This window comes from Salvelinus namaycush, chromosome 3 (assembly GCF_016432855.1).
Source record: "Salvelinus namaycush isolate Seneca chromosome 3, SaNama_1.0, whole genome shotgun sequence".
NCBI classification, from domain to species: domain Eukaryota; kingdom Metazoa; phylum Chordata; class Actinopteri; order Salmoniformes; family Salmonidae; genus Salvelinus; species Salvelinus namaycush.
This window is the reverse complement of record NC_052309.1, coordinates 62,461,984-62,485,006: the sequence shown is the minus strand read 5'-3', so window position 1 is coordinate 62,485,006 and position 23,023 is coordinate 62,461,984. Positions and strand designations below refer to the sequence as shown.

The following is a 23,023-nucleotide window of genomic DNA, read 5'->3' as shown; positions in this document are numbered from 1 at the left end:
ACACAGAACCTTCTAATCAGCAGGTTTGCATGGGTGGGAGTTTTGGCTTTCCATGGTGATATTACTATGCAGTAAATTGGTTAGTAGACCACTAACAAACAGAGTTCAGAACGTCTCTGCCAATAACAGCTAGTTTTAAGTTTTCTCCTCCTTACTCAGACCACTACCAGACAATCCAAGCAAAATGCTTGTCAGTAAATGCAACTCTGACTCGGGTTCTGCTGTGTTGAAGTGGTTCCACAGCCTTTCCTCTACTCTGAGCCAGGTTTTCCTGTGTCTAGCCTTCTCAATGTCAAGGCTGTGCTCACCGAGCCTGTACTTTGTTTTTGTAACCATGGTTAAATAACATTTGATTTGGATTTGATTTGAATAGTTTGCCATGGTATACTGTCGATTTAGGGCCAGATAGCATTACATTTAGCTTTGTGCTTCTGTTTGTGTTTCCCCATAGGTAATGTAGTTTAGTTTTGTCTGTGTTGTAGTTTGGTTTATTCTGATTGATTTGATGTTTGAGTCCTGAGGCTTCAGTGTGTTAGTAGAAAAGGTTTGTGAACCCCAGGACCAGCGGGACGAGGGGATATTTCTTTGCTTGGTAATGATATGAGAGGGGGTCACTGTATTTTAGATGTTTCAAAAACTGAATTGCCCTTTTTTTACTTTTTATTATTAGTGGATATTGGCCTAATTCTGCCTTGCATGCATTGTGTGTAGTTTTCCTCTGAGCATGTAAGAGAATCTTACAGAACTCTGTAAGGTTTCAATGGGGGTGTTTGTCCCATTGGTTGAAATCTTGTTTTGCAATTGGACCCAACACCTCGCTGCCTTAAAGTGCAACTGGTTCAATGACATATTCAATTAGCTTTAGACACATTTTAAATGTGGTATTAGGTATTTCAATTTCAATTGATTATTTAATGGTGTAGATGGTGTAAGCCCTGCATGCTTTTCTCTCAGTTCATTCACTGACCCCCCACCCCAAGCTCAAATGCATTTTTAGCAGGTAAAAACGGCGCCGGAGCAGAAGGCAGACGTTTTACGTGCCCCCAACCGATTGTGTTTTTTGTTGTTTATCTGCGTTGTTTGTAACTTATTTTTGTACTGTTTTGTACATAACGTTGCCGCTACCGTCTCTTATGACCGAAAATAACTTCTAGACATCAGGACTGCGATTACTCACCACAGACTAGCAGAACCCTTTTTATTCTTTCACGACTCTGACGAGCCCGAGGCGCAGGATATACGGCTCCCTCGGGAACAGGCCCTGACCCCAGTGATCTGTGTGAAGAGGAGGCAGAGAAAGAGAGGCCGGAGGGCGGGCTGCCTTCTGAGGAGTAGGAGGCGATTGCCCCACTACCCTCAATTCTGCTAGCAAACATGCAATCTTTGGACAATGAAATGGACGAGTTATTGGGAAGACTAAACTAGCAACAGGACATTAGAAACTGAAACATCTGAAACGTGCTTCACGGAGCCGTGGCTGAACGACGACAATATCAACACACAGCTGGCTGGTTATACGATGTATCGGCAGGATAGAACAGCGGCGTCTGGTAAGACAAGGGGCGGCGGTCTATGTATTTTTGTAAACGACAGCTGGTGCACGATATCTAAGGAAGTCTCAAGCCTGAGGTAGAGTTTCTCACGATAAGCTGCAGACCACATTACCTACCGAGAGAGTTTCATCTATTTTCTTTGCAGCTGTTTACATACCACCACAGTCAGAGGCTGGCACTAAGATAGCATTGAATGAGCTGTATTCCGCCATAAGAAAACGCACTCCCAGAGGCGGCGCTCCTAGTAGCCAGGGAATTTAACGCAGGGAAACTTAAATCAGTTTTACCTCATTTCTATCAACATGTTAAATGTGCAACCAGAGGGAAAATAACTCTGGACCACCTATACTCCACACACAGAGATGCATACAAAGCTCTCCCTCACCCTCCATTTGGCAAATCCGACCATAATTCTATCCTCCTGATTCCTGATTACAAGCAAAAATGAAAGCAGGAAGCACCAGTGAATAGATCAATAAAAAAGTGTTCAGATAAAGCAGATGCTAAGCTACAGGACTGTCTGCTAGCAAAGACTGGAATATGATCCGGGATTCCTCCAAAGGCATTGAGGAGTACACCACATCTGTCATTGGCTTCATCAACAAGTGCATTGACGACATCGTCCCCACAGTGACCGTACGTACATACCCCAACCAGAAACCACGGATTACAGGTAGCATCCGCACTGAGCTAAAGGCTAGAGCTGCCGCTTTCAAGGAGCGGGACTCTAACCCGGAAGCTTATAGGAAATCCCGTTATGCGAACCATCAAACAGAGCATCAATACAAGCATCAATACAAGACTAAGATTGAGTCTTACTACACCGGCTCTGATGCTAGTCGGATGTGGCAGGGCCTACAAACCATTACAGACTACAAAGAAAAGCACAGCTGAGAGTTGCCCAGTGACACGAGCCTACCGGACGAGCTAAACTACTTCTATACTCGCTTCGAGGCAAATAACACTGAAACATGCATGAGAGCACCAGCTGTACCGGAAGACTGTATGATCACGCTCTCCGCAGCCGATGTGAGTAAGACCTTTAGACAGGTCAACATTCACAAGGCCTCAGGGCCAAACAGATTACCAGGACGTGTACTGCAAGCATGAGCTGACCAACTAGCAAATGTCTTCACTAACATTTTCAACTTCTCTCTGTCCGAGTCTGTAATACCAACATGTTTTAAGCAGACCACCATAGTGCTTGTGCCCAAGAACACTAAGGTAACCTGCCTAAATGACTACCGACCCGTAGCACTCACGTCTGTAGCCATGAAGTGCTTTGAAAGGCTGGTCATGGCTCACATCAACACCATCATCCCTAAAAACCCAAGACCCGCTCCAATATGCATACCGCCCCAACAGATCCACAGATGATGCAGTCTCTATTGCACTCCACACTGCTCTTTCCCACCTGGACAAAAGGAACACTTATGTGAGAATGCTATTCATTGATTACAGCTCAGCGTTCAACACCATAGTGCCCTCAAAGCTCATCAATAAGCTAAGGACCCTTGGACTAAACACCTCCCTCTGCAACTGGATCCTGGACTTCCTGACGGGCCGCCCCCAGGTGGTAAGAGTAGGTAACAACACATCCGCCACACTTATCCTCAACACAGGGGCCCCTCAGGGGTGCGTGCTCAGCCCCCTCCTGTACTCCCTGTTCACTCATGACTGCATGGCAAGGCACGACTCCAACACCATCATTAAATTTGCCGGTGACACAACAATGGTAGGCCTGATCACCGACAACAATGAGACAGCCTATAGGGAGGAGGTCAGAGACCTGGCCGTGTGGTGCCAGGACAACAACCTCTCCCTCAACGTGATCAAGACAAAGGAGATGATTGTGGACTACAGGAAAAAGAGGACCGAGCACGCCCCCATTCTCATCGATGGGGCTGCATTGGAGCAGGTTGAGGGCTTCCAGTTCCTTGGTGTCCCCATCAACAACAAACTAACATGGTCCAAGCACACCATGACAGTCGTGAAGTGGGCACGACAAAATCTACTCCCCCTCAGGAGACTGAATAGATTTGGCATGGGTCCTCAGATCCTCAAAAGGTTCTACAGCTGCACCATCGAGAGCATCCTGACTGGTTGCATCACTGCCTGGTATTGCAACTGCTCGGCCTCCGGCCGCAAGGCACTACAGAGGGTAGTGCGAGCGGCCCAGTACATCACTGGGGCCAAGCTTCCTGCCATCCAGGATCTCTATACCAGGCGGTGTCAGAGGAAGGCCCTAAAAATTGTCAAAGACACCAGCCATCTTGGTCATAGACTGTTCTCTCTGCTACCACACGGCAAGCGGTCCCAGAGCACCAAGTCTTGGTCCAAGAGGCTTCTAAACAGCTTCTACTCCCAAGCCATAAGACTCCTGAACATCTGGTCAAATGTCTACAAAGACTATTCACATTGCCCCCCCTCCCCTCTCCACACCACTGCCACTCTCTGTTGTCATCTATGTATAGTCACTTTAATTAACTCTACCTACATGTACATACTACCTACACTAACCGGTGCCCCCGCACATTGACTCTGTACCTTTAATTACTTGTTACTTTTATCTCTTATGCTTATCCATATTTTTTGAAACTGCACTGTCAGCTCGTAAGTATTTCATTGTAAGGTCTACACCTGTTGTATTCGGCGCATGTAACTAATACAATTTGATTTGATTTGGCAATGACTTATAACAAGTAAAACAACTTTTTCAAAAGACCCAAAGTCAGCGGTGGGAACGTGGTGTCACAGTTAAATGTCAGACCACATACTAATACACAAACTCACACACACCTGACAGGACATGTTTACACACACAAATGCACAAACGGACCTAATTTCACACCCCAGCTTTCATAAGCCACAACCACCCTTAGATCTGTTACACAAATACACTCTGAAATCAGAACACCTCCCCCACACAACTCACAGGCCCACGCACGCACACACAAACATACACACACCTACAGTTGAAGTCGGAAGTTTACATACACTTAGGTTGGAGTCGTTAAAACTCGTTTTTCAACCACTCCACCAATTTCTTGTTAACAAACTATAGTTTTGGCAAGTCGGTTTAGGACATCTACATTGTGCATGACACAACCCATTTTTCAAACAATTGTTTACACACAGATTATTTCACTTATAATTCACTGTATCACAATTCCAGTGGGTCAGAAGTTTACATCCACTAAGTTGACAGTGCCTTTAAACAGCTTGGACAATTCCAGAAAATGATGTCATGGCTTTAGAAGCTTCTGATAGGCTAATTGACATCATCTGAGTCAATTGGAGGTGTACCTGTGGATGTATTTCAAGGCCTACCTTTAAACTCAGTGCCTCTTTGCTTGACATCATGGGAAAATCTAAAGAAATCAGCCAAGACCTCAGAAAAATAATTGTAGACCTCCACGAGTCTGGTTCATCCTTGGGAGCAATTTCCAAACGCCTTAAGGCACCACGTTCATCTGTACAAACAATAGTATGCAAGTATAAACACCATGGGACCACGCAGCTGTCATACTGCTCAGGAAGGAGATGCGTTCTGTCTCCTAGAGATGAACGTACTTTGGTGCGAAAAGTGCAAATCAATCCCAGAACAACAGCAAAGGACCTTGTGAAGATGCTGGAGGAAACAGGTACAAAATGATCTATATCCACAGTAAAACAGTATATCAACATAACCTGAAAGGCCGCTCAGCAAAGAAGAAGCCACTGCTCCAAAACCGCCATAAAAAAAGCCAGACTACGGTTTGCAACTGCACATGGGGACAAAGATCATACTTTCTGGAGAAATGTCCTCTAGTCTGATGAAACAAAAATAGAACTGTTTGGCCATAATGACCATTGTTATGTTTGGAGGAAATGTTTGCAGCATCATGTTGTGGGGGTGCTTTGCTGCAGGAGGGATAGGTGCACTTCACAAAATAGATGGAGTCTTGAGGAAGGAAAATTATGTGGATATATTGAAGCAAGACATCAGTCAGGAAGTTTAAGCTTGGTTGCAAATTGGTCTTCCAAATGGACAATGACCCCAAGCATATTTCCAAAGTTGTGGCAAGATGGCTTAAGGACAACAAAGTCAAGATATTGGAGTGGCCATCACAAAGCCCTGATCTCAATCCTATAGAACATTTGTGGGCAGAACTGAAAAAGCTTGTGCGAGCAAGGAGGCCTACAAACCTGACCCAGTTACACCAGCTCTGTCAGGAGGAATAGGCCGAAATTCACCCAGCTTACTGTGGGAAGCTTGTGGAAGGCTACCCGAAACGTTTGACCCAAGTTAAACAATTTAAAGGCAATGCTACCAAATACTAATTGAGTGTATGTAAACTTCTAACCCAGTGGGAATGTGATGAAAGCAATTAAAGCTGAAATAAATAATTCTCTCAACTTTTATTCTGACATTTCACATTCTTAAAATAAAGTGGTGATCCTAACTGACCTAAGACAGTGCATTTTTGCTAGGATTAAATGTCAGGAATTGTGAAAAACTGAGTTTAAATGTATTTTGCTAAGGTGTATGTAAACTTCTGACTTTAACTGTACATACACACCAGTGGAGGCTCCTCAGAAGAGGAAGGGGAGGACCATCCTCAGTGAATTTCATTTTTTTTAATGGTAAAACAGTTCAAAAGCTTTTTTTTTGGTTGATAAAACTATACTAAATATATTCACGTCACCAAATAATTAATTAAAACACACTGTTGCAATGAAGGTCTACAATAGCCTCAACAGCACTCTGTAGGGTAGCACCATGGTGTAGACGGAGGACTGCTAGTTTCCGTCCTCATCTGGGTAACGATAGCTAACACAGTTCCGTACAGGTTTTGCGTACCGCAGCATTCAAACGAGGCTGCGATGAAAACTAATGGGACTGTAGCGACTGTGTTGGCATCAAAATCTGGGGTGTAAACTACTTTTCTCTTCCAGCTTTAATTGACATGGTAATAGAGCAAATGTATTTGAGAAAAGTTGAAAAAACTGACCCTTCTTAACGCCGCACAATACATTGTGACGTATCGTACGGCAAGCATTATGCAACACATTGTGTGCCTTACAGCGTCTTTCCACCAGGGGTAGAGGTTCTCTCGCAGATTAAAAACAAGAAAGTGAAAGGGACAGGGAAAGGGGGATACCTAGTCAATTGTACAACTGAATGCATCATCTCTGCAAACCATCATGACTCTCAAAAGCCGCGAGACAGCCGCTGTTTACTTGTGAAGATAACTTTAGCGCCGCCCTAAAAACCCTATTCAAAAAAATAATGACACATTATATAAACTCTTTATATTGTTCTATAGAAATTTCAGAGGTGATAAATTGGAGTGAAAAAAGCAGTTTCCCCACACAACATTTCTCCCCCCTTTCACTACTACTCAGTAGCTTTCGCTTTCCCCACCACAATTTTTCAAAAGACCGGGTGGAGCTCCATTGCCTTCTTCAATCATGCAGAGACGGGCAGCATGAAGGTCGCGTCATTGGTTTTCCTGGAAAGCGGAGAAATTGTGCTTTACAATGGTATTCATATTACATTTGACATGGAAGTATACATTTTTTGGGGCGCTAAAATATGGTCACGTGTACGGAACACTGTCAAGTGCAGAAGTTTGTTAGTTATCATTACATTGACTTCAATACAAAACCTAGGAGGCTCATGGTCCTCAACCCCTTCCATAGCCTTCACAGTAATTATGACAACTTCCAGAGGATGTCCTCCAACCTATCAGAGCTCTTGCAGCATGAACTGAGATGTTGTCCACCCAATCAAAGAATCAGAGAAAGAATTTAGTACTGAAAGCATAAGCTACAGGTAGCTAGCACTGCAGTGCATAAGGTGTGGTGAGTAGTTGACTCAAAGAGAGAGAAAGACAATAGTTGAACAGTTTTGAACAAATTAATTTCTTCCAAAATGAAGGAGAAGCAAGAGAAAGAGAGAGATTGTCATTGTTTTTCCAGTTTCACTTACTTAGCTAGCAAATGCAGCTAGCTAGTTTACACCCTGCTCAAACAGAGGGATGCTAGCTATGACTATTCAACACAACATTGGAACACTTCCAATTCAAGGTAAGCTTTTGGTTTTACAAATTTATTGCCACCGGGGCAAGTTCTAAACTGCTTACTGACTGAACACTGTAACGTTACTGCATGACTGTAGCGGGTTTACTAACGCGTTTGAAGGTAATATTAGCTATGTTGACTATGACGTTACTTTAGCTAATATGGTGACAATGATGTAGGCTGTGTGTAGCGGGTATGATATCGTTTGTCTTGGAAAGTTTTTTTTCACATGGTCACATGCAGCTGATGTGTTGTACATTGAAGTCTAAAAGTGAAGGGAAAAGGTGAGAGGAGGAGAGCGCATAGATGCAAGAAGGAATACAACGTGGCTGCTATGAAAGTGAACTGTGTTTACACGTGATCAAGGGTGTATTCATTCCACCGATTCTGTTGAAATGTTTCTTAAACGGAACAGAGATAAAAAATACACAAATTTGTACATTCGAAACTCTCAATGACTACACCCTAGATCGGCTAGATGCAGGCAAGAGTGTGCAAGACGGGATTGAATGTGTCACTGTCTGTCATCGTTAATTTCTCTCTCGACCTGTGTGCACCTACGTTGTAAACTTTCATTCATAGGCTAGGCTGTAACAACCTCATGATGGGTATAGGGAAATGTTGAGTATCATGTAGTAGCATAAACCTATCGATGTTACATTGAACTGGGTGAAATGAATATGAATGACAGTCATGCAATATGCTGTAATAGAAATATGGCCATGCTCATAAAAAAATTAAAATAGTCCTCCCTCATCTTAAACGGAACCGACCGCCACTGATGCGCACGCACGCACGCAAACACACACACATACATACACGAACACACACAGCAGGACCACTTGCCCACTCCTCGCCACTATCTAAGGCCACAAACACAGGAAGTTTAAGGCTGACCCACTTCTCTTCTGTCAGACGTTTTATTCAGGTCTTCATACAAACAAGCTGTCAGTGAACACATTTAAAGACAAAAACAACTAGCAGCACTAACTATCTGAGATAAAGTAACAATGCATTGGCAAACCAGCTGCCTCAATAGTAGTACAAGTAATATACAACATTTATATAAAATATGAATAAGCTACATATTTAGAAACTCTACAATACTTTCCATGTAAAAAATCATTGGTTGGCACTTTGTACCTGCATTATCTGAGCCTTGTGTCATAGCTTGCACGAAGAATAAGTTCAACAGCTTAACTAAAATGCAAATTGAGTGAAAAATTGATTGTTCAAATAGACTTGTTGCTGTAGGTATTCTGCAGCTCTTTAATGGTCAAATAGCCATTACAACTGGGTTCCACTGTCATTGAGGAGGATCTGCCTAGAGCAGCCTCTACTGGCCAGGCATTGTAACTGCCGCTAGACGCCATGGCTGAGTTTGACTCAGGATTATGAAGGGGGAGTTGGGGGAGACTCAGGGGATGGTGAGGGCCTGGAGGGATCCGAGCAGGCAGGGAGACTGGTAAGACAAGAGGAGGGGCAACTGGAACCACATTCCTCTCCTTCTTATCCTTCTTTCCTTCCTCTTCCACCTGGTCCTCCCCCTCTACGCTCTCCATGCCGAAACCAGAGTCTGGGCTCAGGGGCTGGCTCTGCAGGCGCTCGTAGGAGGAGGATGTGGCGGAGAGAGTGCTGTGGTCCCCCTGGTAGGTGAAGTAGACGGGGCAAGACTCGATGAAGAGGCTGCTGGGGTATTTGGGGTAGAAGTAGCCGATGTTGGAGAAGCAGGAGGACTGGCCGCTGCTGTTCCAGCCATCAGAGGGAGTGTTGGGGTCAGAGTGTAGGAGAAAGGCCGCGGTGGTGGAGCTGGTGGAGTCGGTGACGTCCCAGACTTCTGTTCCAGACACCTCCACGGGGGAGATGTCCTCGCAGGGCTGGGCGGTGATGAAGGACTCTGGAGCAAACAAGGGGCTCAGCCATTTCTGCATGGGGAGGGCCAGAGACACACGTCAGTATACGCAGCTCTGTACAGTGTCACAGTTATTGGTGAAATTGAAAGATATGCTTATACTTAGGCAAAATGACAAAGAATAAATATGTTACTGCATCTACACTGGCACGTATCAAGTTTTGAAAGTTGCTGCAAGATCAGTGTGTGCTTGTTCGTAAGTCTAAAAGGAGTGTATGTGTGAGTTTATTGGTGTGTTAATGTGTGCATGTGGTAGAGAGAGCGCGTCTATGTCTGCATCTAACTGTTAATGCAAGGAATTCAAACCAACAGAGAAACCACACCAAGGGGCCTGTGCTCATGACTAATGTTTCTCTTGGGTTTTTTACTGTGGCTGGACACTATCCTTTCACTGGCAACTAAAGAGACTGTTCCCAACTGTAAGCATCAAATGTAAGTAAGTAGTAAGTCAAGTTAAATAAGGACATAAATGCGGATATATCCACTCAACCAGGTTCCAGAATATTATATTAGGCCGTCCACTAGGTTTTCATATCAAGAAAACATTCACGCTAGTGAATAAAGCCACATACACAGAATTTTATTGGTTCAAGAGGTTTCAAGTTTAGCAGGAAGTTGGAGTATTTTCCAGGTACCTGAATGTTTCCACCGTGGACAGAGTTAAGTGGCTGGAAGTACTTGGCGGGGTCAGGCACATACTGGTGTTTCCTATAGTGCACCAAAACAACATGGATTTTAATAAGCCATCTTGGGTCTGTCCCAGAATTAACTTGACACTACATACCCAAACAGACCTAAGGCCCTGAATGCAAAATCTGCTTCATATTGGATTATGTAACCAATGATAAAATCAAGCCCCCGTCATCAACACGGCACAAGACCAAATTAACTCACTGAGCCAAAGGTTGTAGGTCTCACTCCTGATCTGACCCAACAATACATACATGTACGCATATAATCCACCTTTACGCATTACTCACCTATTGTTTGTATGAGTTTTGTAGAAGACCAGCAACATGACAACGATGAGAGTGAAAAACGCACCACTCAACACCAGCCACAAAGTCAGGTCCGGGGACTTCACTGAAACACCAGAGAACGGGAGCACGGTTGGAATATAGGTCTCAGAAATTAATCTGGATGCATTTAATGCAATTAACATGGGTCGTTGACACAATTTTTGAGACCAGCAAATTCGTTTTTTTCCTGTATGGGCCGCATGAACTTCATTATGCACCGACTGTCAGTTTCTCTGGATAGGATAGAGAGTCTTCTGCATGACTGAACATATAGTAGATGTAAGGTTTTAGTTTGTGGCATGGCATGGCATCAAACGTACCAAAGGTTGGTGAGACCTCGTCCTCTGATGTCCAGGAAGCAGTGGGGCTCCACTCATTCCAGTGGCTAGAGGCGGGATGGGTCGGCTTGACTCTCAGCCTGATGTGATGAATCCCACTCTCCTTCACATCCAGCTCTATCCACGGTTCATGCTTTAGTTTGGTCAAACTCTGGGCCTCCTGACAGAGACAGACATGTAAACAAAAATAAGCATAATCACTACAAAGCTACAAGACTCTCAAACTATTTAGGCTGAAATCCTGATGTGAGATGGGTGTGTGTAACTCAAATGTACACACATCATGCTTTGATGTCTATGGAAGCGAAGAATCCGCCAAAAAATCACAGCTAAATACTCAGGCACCGGTATTATGCATGACTACCCACATATTAGATTCACTATAACTCATTCAGCAGGAATACTGCGTGTTCAGCCAATACCACACACTTTCACATACACCCACACAATGGTTTGTCTGTCTCACTCACCCCCCATAGCTGATCTTCCCTCTTCATCTTCACCTGGAACTCATATGCAAAGATCTTCCTAGACAGCGGACTACCAGCACTCCAGGTGGCATTAGTCCCATTGATGATGACCGGACTACCAGGAGGATGCATCTTAACTGTAAGGAAACAGAGGGAGATGTCACAGTCATCTATTACCATGAAGTGGAGGCGGTTTGGTGAATTACAGTCAGGTGATGGGTAATCTTGTCTGAGACCTGTCATTTAGCAGATGCTTTCCAAAGCAACGTTTACATAGATAGTGGTACATAGATTCAGTATTGAATATGTACCCATGCAAGAATGAAACTCTCAAATGAACCAGTGAAGAAGAACAACTATTTAGTGAGAGGCTACTCTCGCAGGTACAATAGACAAAAGAGAACACTGAAAAGGTGGACACTCACTGTGGTTGATAGGTTTGTATCTTATGAGGTTTACCACCTCAGACCCGTCACACTCCACCTTAATGCTGGGGAGGTGCTCGGATGAACTGAAAGACTGTAGAGAAACACAGTCAGAAAGCAGATGACATGTTTATTAAAGTAACAACTCCTTGCATCTGTTCTACATTCGTGTGAAAATTCTCATTTTCACAAGCAGTTTTATTAAAAATATACTTCACATTATATATTTAGTTTACTTTGAAAATAAAATAGGAATCGATAGATTTATAGAAAACAATGAAATTGATATGTACAATAACATATATGTACAATAACATATATATGGAGAATTACATACTGTATATAGTTCTGATTCTGATATCAGGAAAAACTTACCTGGCCCTCAAAGACAATACTGCAGCCTCTGAAAGAATGACCTGGCACCGGCCTATCCAAGGGTTTGAGATTACAACTACTATTGCTACACAAAACAAAATAAATGAAAAGTAAAACTCTCAATATTACACAGGGGTGCATTTATACCTCAAAACACAATGCCGTCATTTTCTGTAATGCAGTAATAATAAAGACAGACAAAAAATATTCCTTACAAAAGATTGCTCTTAAACTTTTCTTTTGTACCGAGGAGCAGGCAGGCCACGTCTGGATCTACTGCCGAGCTGTTCCACACACAGGTGATGTTGTTGATGTAGTCATTCGCACAAAACAGTCCTTGGAGGGAAAGACAGCAAAGGCAAACCAAAAATATTATTACTGTATAGTAACACATCATTTTAAAATCCACAAACTCACCAACTTCACAAATCATCGAGAGCATCCTGACTGGTTGCATCACTGCCTGGTATTGCAACTGCTCGGCCTCCGACCGCAAGGCACTACAGAGGGTAGTGCGAGCGGCCCAGTACATCACTGGGGCCAAGCTTCCTACCATCCAGGATCTCTATACCAGGCGGTGTCAGAGGAAGGCCCTAAAAATTGTCAAAGACACCAGCCATCTTGGTCATAGACTGTTCTCTCTGCTACCGCACGGCAAGCGGTCCCAGAGCACCAAGTCTAGGTCCAAGAGGCTTCTAAACAGCTTCTACTCCCAAGCCATAAGACTCCTGAACATCTGGTCAAATGTCTACAAAGACTATTCACATTGCCCCCCTCCCCTCTCCACGCCACTGCCACTCTCTGTTGTCATCTATGTATAGTCACTTTAATTAACTCTACCTACATGTACATACTACCTACACTAACCGGTGCCCCCGCACATTGACTCTGTACCTTTAATTACTTGTTACTTTTATCTCTTATGCTTATCCATATTTTTTGAAACTGCACTGTCAGCTCGTAAGTATTTCATTGTAAGGTCTACACCTGTTGTATTCGGCGCATGTAACTAATACAATTTGATTTGATTTGGCAATGACTTATAACAAGTAAAACAACTTTTTCAAAAGACCCAAAGTCAGCGGTGGGAACGTGGTGTCACAGTTAAATGTCAGACCACATACTAATACACAAACTCACACACACCTGACAGGACATGTTTACACACACAAATGCACAAACGGACCTAATTTCACACCCCAGCTTTCATAAGCCACAACCACCCTTAGATCTGTTACACAAATACACTCTGAAATCAGAACACCTCCCCCACACAACTCACAGGCCCACGCACGCACACACAAACATACACACACCTACAGTTGAAGTCGGAAGTTTACATACACTTAGGTTGGAGTCGTTAAAACTCGTTTTTCAACCACTCCACCAATTTCTTGTTAACAAACTATAGTTTTGGCAAGTCGGTTTAGGACATCTACATTGTGCATGACACAACCCATTTTTCAAACAATTGTTTACACACAGATTATTTCACTTATAATTCACTGTATCACAATTCCAGTGGGTCAGAAGTTTACATCCACTAAGTTGACAGTGCCTTTAAACAGCTTGGACAATTCCAGAAAATGATGTCATGGCTTTAGAAGCTTCTGATAGGCTAATTGACATCATCTGAGTCAATTGGAGGTGTACCTGTGGATGTATTTCAAGGCCTACCTTTAAACTCAGTGCCTCTTTGCTTGACATCATGGGAAAATCTAAAGAAATCAGCCAAGACCTCAGAAAAATAATTGTAGACCTCCACGAGTCTGGTTCATCCTTGGGAGCAATTTCCAAACGCCTTAACCTGTTTGGGCTGCAGGGGCAGTATTGAGTAGCCGGATAAAAGGTGCCCATTTCAAACGGCCTCGTACTCAATTCTTGCTCGTACAATATGCATATTATTATTACTATTGGATAGAAAACACTCTCTAGTTTCTATAACCGTTGGAATTATGTCTCTGAGTGAAACAGAACTCATTCTACAGCACTTTTCCTGACAGGGAGTGAGATTTCAGAAATCTTGGCCTCTGGTCCCAGGTCAGTTTTAAAGTCCCTGTAAATGCTATGAGGATACAAACACTGCCCACGCCTTCCTCTAGATGTCAGTAAGAGGTGACAATTTGAATGGAGTCGATTGCGCAATCAGGGCCTGTATAAAAGAGCACAAGGCGGAAGTGGCTTTCTTTTCCTGCTGCGCCTGACGCACGATGGACGTCGGACTGGCTCTCTTTCCAAGCTTTGGTTTAGCCACTTATATATCGCCGGTCATGTTTTTACTCGTTATAGGTGTTAAAAACATCATAAGGTAGTTAACTTCTTGCCACTATAGGGGGTGCTGTTTCGCATTAGCATAATTTGCTCTACAGATTAAACTGCCTAGTACTCAATTCTTGCTCGTACAATATGCATATTATTGTTATTATTGGATAGAAAACACTCTCTAGTTTCTATAGCCGTTTGAATTATGTCTCTGAGTGGAACAGAACTCATTCTACAGCACTTTTCCTGATAGGGAGTGAGATTTCAGAAATTTTGGCCTCTGGTCCCAGGTCAGTTTTAAAGTCCCTGTAAATCCTATGAGGATACAAACACTGCCCACGCCTTCCTCTAGATGTCAGTAAGTGGTGACAATTTGAATGGAGTTGATTGCGCAATCAGGGCCTGTATAAAAGGCCAAAGACCGGATGTACCGTTCTTTTGCTCCCTGCGCCTGACGCACGATGGACGTCGGACCTGCTCTCTTTCCAAGCTGTTGTTTAGCCAGTAATATATCGCCGGTCATGTTTTTACTCGTTATAGGTGTTAAAAACATCATAAGGTAGTTAATTTAAACCGTTTTATAGCAATTTATATCCGTTTAGTGCGATTTTGAGGCATTTCTATGTGATGCACTTTGAAGCGCCGGGCACGTTTCGGGGTCCCGGTCGAACGTTAGTGGGCATTTCGACGGACAAGAGGACATCTTTCGACCAAAAGAAGATTAGACCCAAGAAAGGATACATTGCCCAAGATTCTGATGGAAGATCACCTCATAGTAAGAAATATTTAAGATGATAAATCGTTGTTCTGTCGAAAAATGTTAAACGCATATTCCGCCATTTTGTTTGGTATAGCTTCGCTTGGCGAACCCTGTATTGCACAGTAAGGATAATTTTAGAAATGTAATTCAGCGATTGCATTAAGAACTAATTTGTCTTTCGATAGCTGTCCAACTTATATTTTTTTAGTCAAGTTTATGAATAGTTTTTCATGAGACAAGATCACTGTGAAAGATGGCGCCCGACATTTTCAGGCTAGTTTTGCTAGTATTGTCATTGTATAACCACGGTTTTTTGTGGCTAAATATGCACATTTTCGAACAAACTCTATATGTATGTTGTAATATGATGTTACAGGAGTGTCATCGGAAGAATTCTGAGAAGGTTAGTGAAAAAATTAATATATTTTGGCGATGATAACGATATCGCTCTCTTTGGCTTGAATCAATGCTCGGGTAACGTTTGCATATGTGGTATGCTAATATAACGATTTATTGTGTTTTCGCTGTAAAACACTTAGAACATCTGAAATATTGTCTGAATTCACAAGATCTGTGTCTTTCCATTGCTGTGAGCTGTGTATTTTTAAGAAATGTTTTATGATTAGTAATTAGGTAATACACGTTGCTCTCTGTATTTATTCTAGTCGAGTTGTGATGGTGGGTGCAATTGTAAACTATGATTTCTACCTGAAATATGCACATTTTTCTAACAAAACCTATCCTATACAATAAATATGTTATCAGACTGTCATCTGATGAGGTTTTTTCTTGGTTAGTGGCTATCAATATCTTTATTTGGCCGAATTGGTGATAGCACCTGATGGAGTAAGAAACTGATGGAGTTAGAAAAGTGGTGTCTTTTGCTAACGGGGTTAGCTAATAGATTTACATATTTTGTCTTCCCTGTAAAACATTTAAAAAATCTGAAATGGTGGCTTTATTCACAAGATCTGTATCTTTCATTTGGTGTCTTGGACTTGTGATTTAATGATATTTAGATGCTACTATTTAATTGTGACGCTATGCTAGCGATGCTAATCAGTGTGGGGGGGGTGGGGGGTGATCCCGGATCCGGGGTTGAGGTTCGGTAAAAGTTCATTTAAACCGTTTTATAGCAATTTATATCCGTTTAGTGCGATTTTGAGGCATTTCTTTGTGATGCACTTTGAAGCGCCGGGCACGTTTCCAGTACCGGTCGAACGTTAGTGGCCATTTCGACGGACAAGAGGACATCTTTCGACCAAAAGACGATTAGACCGGAGAAAGGATACATTGCCCAAGATTCTGATGGAAGATCAGCTCATAGTAAGAAATATTTAAGATGATAAATCGTTGTTCTGTAGAAAAATGTTAAACGCATATTCCGCCATTTTTTTTGGTATAGCTTCGCTTGGCGAACCCTGTATTGCACAGTAAGGATAATTTTAGAAATGTAATTCAGCGATTGCATTAAGAACTAATTTGTCTTTCGATAGCTGTCCAACTTATATTTTTTTAGTCAAGTTTATGAATAGTTATTCATTAGACAAGATCACTGTCAAAGATGGCGCCCGACATTTTCAGGCCAGTTTTGCTACTATTCTCATTGTATAACCACGGTTTTTGTGGCTAAATATGCACATTTTCGAACAAACTCTATATGTATGTTGTAATATGATGTTACAGGAGTGTCATCGGAAGAATTCTGAGAAGGTTAGTGAAAAAATTAATATATTTTGGCGATGATAACGTTATCGCTCTCTTTGGCTTGAATCAATGCTCGGGTAACGTTTGCATATGTGGTATGCTAATATAACGATTTATTGTGTTTTCGCTGTAAAACACTTAGAAAATCGGAAATGTTGTCTGAATTCACAAGATCTGTGTCTTTCCATTGCTATGGGCTGTGTATTTTTAAGAAATGTTTTATGATGAGTAAATTGGTAATACACGTTGCTCTCTGTAGTAATTCTAGTCGCTTTGGTGAGATTTGTGATGGTGGCTGCAATGGCAAACTATGATTTATACCTGAAATATGCAAATTTTTCTAACAAAACCTATGCTATACAATAAATATGTTATCAGACTGGCATCTGATGAAGTTTTTTCTTGGTTAGTGGCTATTTATATCTTTATTTGGTCGAATTTGTGATAGCACCTGATGGAGTAAGAAACTGATGGAGTTAGAAAAGTGGTGTCTTTTGCTAACGTGGTTAGCTAATAGATTTACATATTTTGTCTTCCCTGTAAAACATTTTAAAAATCGGACATGTTGGCTTGATTCACAAGATGTGTACCTTTCATATGCTGTATTGGACTTGTTAATGTGTGAAAGTTAAATATTTAAAAAATATATTTTTTTGAATTTCGCGCCCTGCACTTTGAGCTGGATGTTGTCATAGGTGTACCGATATCGGGCTTGCAGCCATAAGAAGTTAAGGCACCACGTTCATCTGTACAAACAATAGTATGCAAGTATAAACACCATGGGACCACGCAGCTGTCATACTGCTCAGGAAGGAGATGCGTTCTGTCTCCTAGAGATGAACGTACTTTGGTGCGAAAAGTGCAAATCAATCCCAGAACAACAGCAAAGGACCTTGTGAAGATGCTGGAGGAAACAGGTACAAAATGATCTATATCCACAGTAAAACAGTATATCAACATAACCTGAAAGGCCGCTCAGCAAAGAAGAAGCCACTGCTCCAAAACCGCCATAAAAAAAGCCAGACTACGGTTTGCAACTGCACATGGGGACAAAGATCATACTTTCTGGAGAAATGTCCTCTAGTCTGATGAAACAAAAATAGAACTGTTTGGCCATAATGACCATTGTTATGTTTGGAGGAAATGTTTGCAGCATCATGTTGTGGGGGTGCTTTGCTGCAGGAGTGATAGGTGCACTTCACAAAATAGATGGAGTCTTGAGGAAGGAAAATTATGTGGATATATTGAAGCAAGACATCAGTCAGGAAGTTTAAGCTTGGTTGCAAATTGGTCTTCCAAATGGACAATGACCCCAAGCATATTTCCAAAGTTGTGGCAAGATGGCTTAAGGACAACAAAGTCAAGATATTGGAGTGGCCATCACAAAGCCCTGATCTCAATCATATAGAACATTTGTGGGCAGAACTGAAAAAGCTTGTGCGAGCAAGGAGGCCTACAAACCTGACCCAGTTACACCAGCTCTGTCAGGAGGAATAGGCCGAAATTCACCCAGCTTACTGTGGGAAGCTTGTGGAAGGCTACCCGAAACGTTTGACCCAAGTTAAACAATTTAAAGGCAATGCTACCAAATACTAATTGAGTGTATGTAAACTTCTAACCCAGTGGGAATGTGATGAAAGCAATTAAAGCTGAAATAAATAATTCTCTCAACTTTTATTCTGACATTTCACATTCTTAAAATAAAGTGGTGATCCTAACTGACCTAAGACAGTGCATTTTTGCTAGGATTAAATGTCAGGAATTGTGAAAAACTGAGTTTAAATGTATTTTGCTAAGGTGTATGTAAACTTCTGACTTTAACTGTACATACACACCAGTGGAGGCTCCTCAGAAGAGGAAGGGGAGGACCATCCTCAGTGAATTTCATTTTTTTTTATGGTAAAACAGTTCAAAAGCTTTTTTTTTGGTTGATAAAACTATACTAAATATATTCACGTCACCAAATAATTAATTAAAACACACTGTTGCAATGAAGGTCTACAATAGCCTCAACAGCACTCTGTAGGGTAGCACCATGGTGTAGACGGAGGACTGCTAGTTTCCGTCCTCATCTGGGTAATGATAGCTAACACAGTTCCGTACAGGTTTTGCGTACCGCAGCATTCAAACGAGGCTGCGATGAAAACTAATGGGACTGTAGCGACTGTGTTGGCATCAAAATCTGGGGTGTAAACTACTTTTCTCTTCCAGCTTTAATTGACATGGTAATAGAGCAAATGTATTTGAGAAAAGTTGAAAAAACTGACCCTTCTTAACGCCGCACAATACATTGTGACGTATCGTACGGCAAGCATTATGCAACACATTGTGTGCCTTACAGCGTCTTTCCACCAGGGGTAGAGGTTCTCTCGCAGATTAAAAACAAGAAAGTGAAAGGGACAGGGAAAGGGGGATACCTAGTCAATTGTACAACTGAATGCATACGTTTTTCGCATCATCTCTGCAAGCCATCATGACTCTCAAAAGCCGCGAGACAGCCGCTGTTTACTTGTGAAGATAACTTTAGCGCCGCCCTAAAAACCCTATTCAAAAAAATAATGACACATTATATAAACTCTTTATATTGTTCTATAGAAATTTCAGAGGTGATAAATTGGAGTGAAAAAAGCAGTTTCCCCACACAACATTTCTCCCCCCTTTCACTACTACTCAGTAGCTTTCGCTTTCCCCACCACAATTTTTCAAAAGACCGGGTGGAGCTCCATTGCCTTCTTCAATCATGCAGAGACGGGCAGCATGAAGGTCGCGTCATTGGTTTTTCTGGAAAGCGGAGAAATTGTGCTTTACAATGGTATTCATATTACATTTGACATGGAAGTATACATTTTTTGGGGCGCTAAAATATGGTCACGTGTACGGAACACTGTCAAGTGCAGAAGTTTGTTAGTTATCATTACATTGACTTCAATACAAAACCTAGGAGGCTCATGGTCCTCAACCCCTTCCATAGCCTTCACAGTAATTATGACAACTTCCAGAGGATGTCCTCCATCCTATCAGAGCTCTTGCAGCATGAACTGAGATGTTGTCCACCCAATCAAAGAATCAGAGAATGTCACACCCTGGCCTTAGTTATCTTTGTTTTCATTATTTATTTTAGTTAGGTCAGGGTGTGACATGGTGAAGTATGTGTTTTGTTTGTCTAGGGGTTTGTAGGTTTAATGGGGCAAGACTTGTCTAGGTGTTTGTATGTCGATGGCTGCCTAGATTGGTTCTCAATTAGAGACAGCTGTGGTTTATTGTCTCTAATTGGGAGCCATATTTAAGGCAGCCATGGGCATCATGTGTTTGTGGGTAATTGTCTATGTTGAACGTTTGTTGCTTGTCTGTGCACTTACGTTATTTAGCTTCACGGTCGTTTGTTGTTTTGTTAGTTTGTGTATAGTGTTCGTTTTCGTGTTTTTCTCTCTTCCACAATAAAGAGATGTATTTTGCACACGCTGCGCCTTGGTCCAATCTCTCTCAAGAAGACGATCGTGACAGAATTACCCACCAACCATGGATCAAGCAGCGTGAGCGGAACCAACAACAGCGGCAAAGTAACCAAGACTCGTGGACATGGGAGGAAATATTGGACGGAAAGGGACCCTGGGCTCAACCAGGAGAATATCGCCGCCCCAAAGCTGAGCTGGAGGCAGCGAAAGAAGAGAGGCGGCGATATGAGGAGGCAGCACGGAAACAAGGCTGGAAGCCCGTAAGTCAAACCCAAAAATTTCTTGGGGGGGGGCTCTCGGGTAGTTTAGTTGGGTCAGTCGGGAGACGTGAGCCAACTCCTCCTGCTTACCGTAAGGAGCCGGTGAGGGCGGATTTGGAGGTGAGTGACGCAGAGACAGTAAAGGAGTTAATGGAGAAATTGGAGGAGAGAGTTATGAGGGATGTACTGGTTTGGTGCATGAGGCACGGCATTCGTCCGAATGAACGTGTTGGTGAGTTATTGTCACCGGGAACAGCTCTCCATACTCGTCCTGAGGAGCGTGCTAGCCGTCTGGTTAAGACAGTGCCTACAGCACGCACAAAGCCTCCTGTGCGTCTCCAGAGTCCTGTGCGTACTGTTACTGCTCCTCGCACTAGCCCTGTGGTGCGTGTTCCCAGCCCAGTACCATCAGTGCTGACACCACGCACTAAGCCTACTGTGCGTCTCCAGAGCCCTGTTACTCCTCCACGCACTCTCCCTGTGGTGCGTGTATCCAGCCCAGTGCCTCCAGTTCCGGCACCACGCACCAAGCCTCATGTGCGTCTCCAGAGCCCTGTACGCACTGATCCTTCTCCCCACACTCGTCATGAGGTGCGTACCCTCAGCCCGGTACCACCAGTTCCGGTACCACGCACCAGTCCTATAGTGCGCCTTGAGAACTCAGTGTGCCCTGTTCCTGCTCCCCGCACTAGCCTTGAGGTGCGTGTCTCCAGTCCGGTACCACCAGTTCCGGCACCACGCACCAAGCCTCCTGTGCGTCTCCAGAGCCCTGTACGCACTGTTCCTTCTCCCCGTACTCGCCCTGATGTGCGTGCCCTCAGCCCGGTACCACCAGTTCCGGTACCACGCACCAGGCCTATAGTACGCTTTGAGAGTCCAGTGTGCCCTGTTGTTGTTCCCCGCACTAGCCTGAAGGTGCATGTCTTTAGCCCGGTACCTCCAGTTCCGGCACCACGCACCAGGCCTACAGTGCGTCTCAGCCGGTCAGAGTCTGCCGTCTGCCCAGCGGCGCCTGAACTGCCCGTCTGCCCAACGGCGCCTGAACTGCCCGTCTGCCCAACGGCGCCTGAACTGCCCGTCTGCCCAACGGCGCCTGAACTGTCCGTCTGCCCAACGCCGTCTGAACTGTCCGTCTGCCAAGCGCCGCATGAACTGCCCGTCTGTATTGAGCCTTCAAAGCCGCCCGTCTGCCATGAGCCTGCAAAGCCGCCCGTCTGCCATGAGCCTACAGAGCCGTCCGCCAGACAGGAGCCTCTAGAGCCTTCCGCCAGACAGGATCAGCCAGAGCCTTCCGCCAGACAGGATCAGCCAGAGCCTTCCGCCAGACAGGATCAGCCAGAGCCTTCCGCCAGACAGGATCAGCCAGAGCCTTCCGCCAGACAGGATCAGCCAGAGCCGTCAGCGAGCCATGACCAGCCAGAGCCGTCAGCGAGCCATGACCAGCCAGAGCCGTCAGCGAGCCATGACCAGCCAGAGCCGTCAGCGAGCCATGACCAGCCAGAGCCGTCAGCGAGCCATGACCAGCCAGAGCCGTCAGCGAGCCATGACCAGCCAGAGCCGTCAGCGAGCCATGACCAGCCAGAGCCGTCATCCAGCATTGAGCCGTCATCCAGCCAGGATCCGCCAGAGCCGTCATCCAGCCAGGATCCGCCAGATCCGTCAGCCAGCCATGAGCAGCCAGATCCGTCAGCCAGCCATGAGCAGCCAGATCCGTCAGCCAGCCATGAGCAGCCAGATCCGTCAGCCAGCCATGAGCAGCCAGATCCGTCAGCCAGCCATGAGCAGCCAGATCCGTCAGCCAGCCATGAGCCGTCCAGCCAGGATCCGCCAGAGCCGTCCAGCCAGGATCCGCCAGAGCCGTCCAGCCAGGATCCGCCAGAGCCGTCCAGCCAGGATCCGCCAACCAGCCAGGATCCGCCAGAGCCAGCCAGCCAGGATCCGCCATTCAGTCCGGTGCTGCCCCTCAGTCCGGTGCTGCCCCTTATCCTGGTGCTGCCCCTTATCCTGGTGCTGCCCCTTAGTCCGGTGCTGCCCCTTAGTCCGGTGCTGCCACTTAGTCCGGTGCTGCCCCTTAATCCAGTGGGGTTAAGTTGGAGGGTGGTCATTTGGAGGAGGCTACGAAAGCGGGTAGTGACTATGGTGGGGTGGGGACCACGACCAGTGCCAGAGCCGCCACCGTGGACAGACGCCCACCCAGACCCTCCCCTAGACTTTATGCTGGTGCGCCCAGAGTTCGCACCTTAAGGGGGGGGTTATGTCACACCCTGGCCTTAGTTATCTTTGTTTTCATTATTTATTTTAGTTAGGTCAGGGTGTGACATGGTGAAGTATGTGTTTTGGTTTGTCTAGGGGTTTGTAGGTTTAATGGGGCAAGTCTTGTCTAGGTGTTTGTATGTCGATGGCTGCCTAGATTGGTTCTCA

At 44.3% G+C, this 23,023-nt stretch overlaps 1 protein-coding gene across 1 annotated transcript; it reads right to left on the bottom strand.

Annotated features, from left to right (window-relative positions):
• Positions 1-8,523: 8,523 nt before the first annotated feature.
• On the bottom strand, positions 8,524-12,552 carry LOC120043967 (interleukin-2 receptor subunit beta-like). The gene is made up of 8 exons (XM_038988563.1): positions 12,374-12,552; positions 12,159-12,243; positions 11,784-11,877; positions 11,359-11,495; positions 10,871-11,048; positions 10,512-10,614; positions 10,167-10,239; positions 8,524-9,544 (listed from the first exon to the last, which is right to left on the bottom strand). Exons 1-8 carry the CDS (start codon positions 12,550-12,552, stop codon positions 8,852-8,854), a joined length of 1,542 nt encoding a protein of 513 aa, XP_038844491.1. The 3' UTR covers positions 8,524-8,851.
• Between the last annotated feature and the right edge of the window lie 10,471 nt (positions 12,553-23,023).

What these genes read in the sequence shown, in the direction of transcription:
- LOC120043967 (XM_038988563.1), bottom strand. Translation starts at nt 12,552, where the DNA reads ATGTGTTACTATACAGTAATAATATTTTTGGTTTGCCTTTGCTGTCTT. An exon ending in CGAGGTCTCACCAACCTTTG is followed by an intron (nt 10,615 to 10,870) that starts GTACGTTTGATG and finishes CTGGTGTTTCAG; the next exon opens with TGAAGTCCCCGGACCTGACT. An exon ending in TCCACGGTGGAAACATTCAG is followed by an intron (nt 9,545 to 10,166) that starts GTACCTGGAAAA and finishes CTCCCCATGCAG; the next exon opens with AAATGGCTGAGCCCCTTGTT.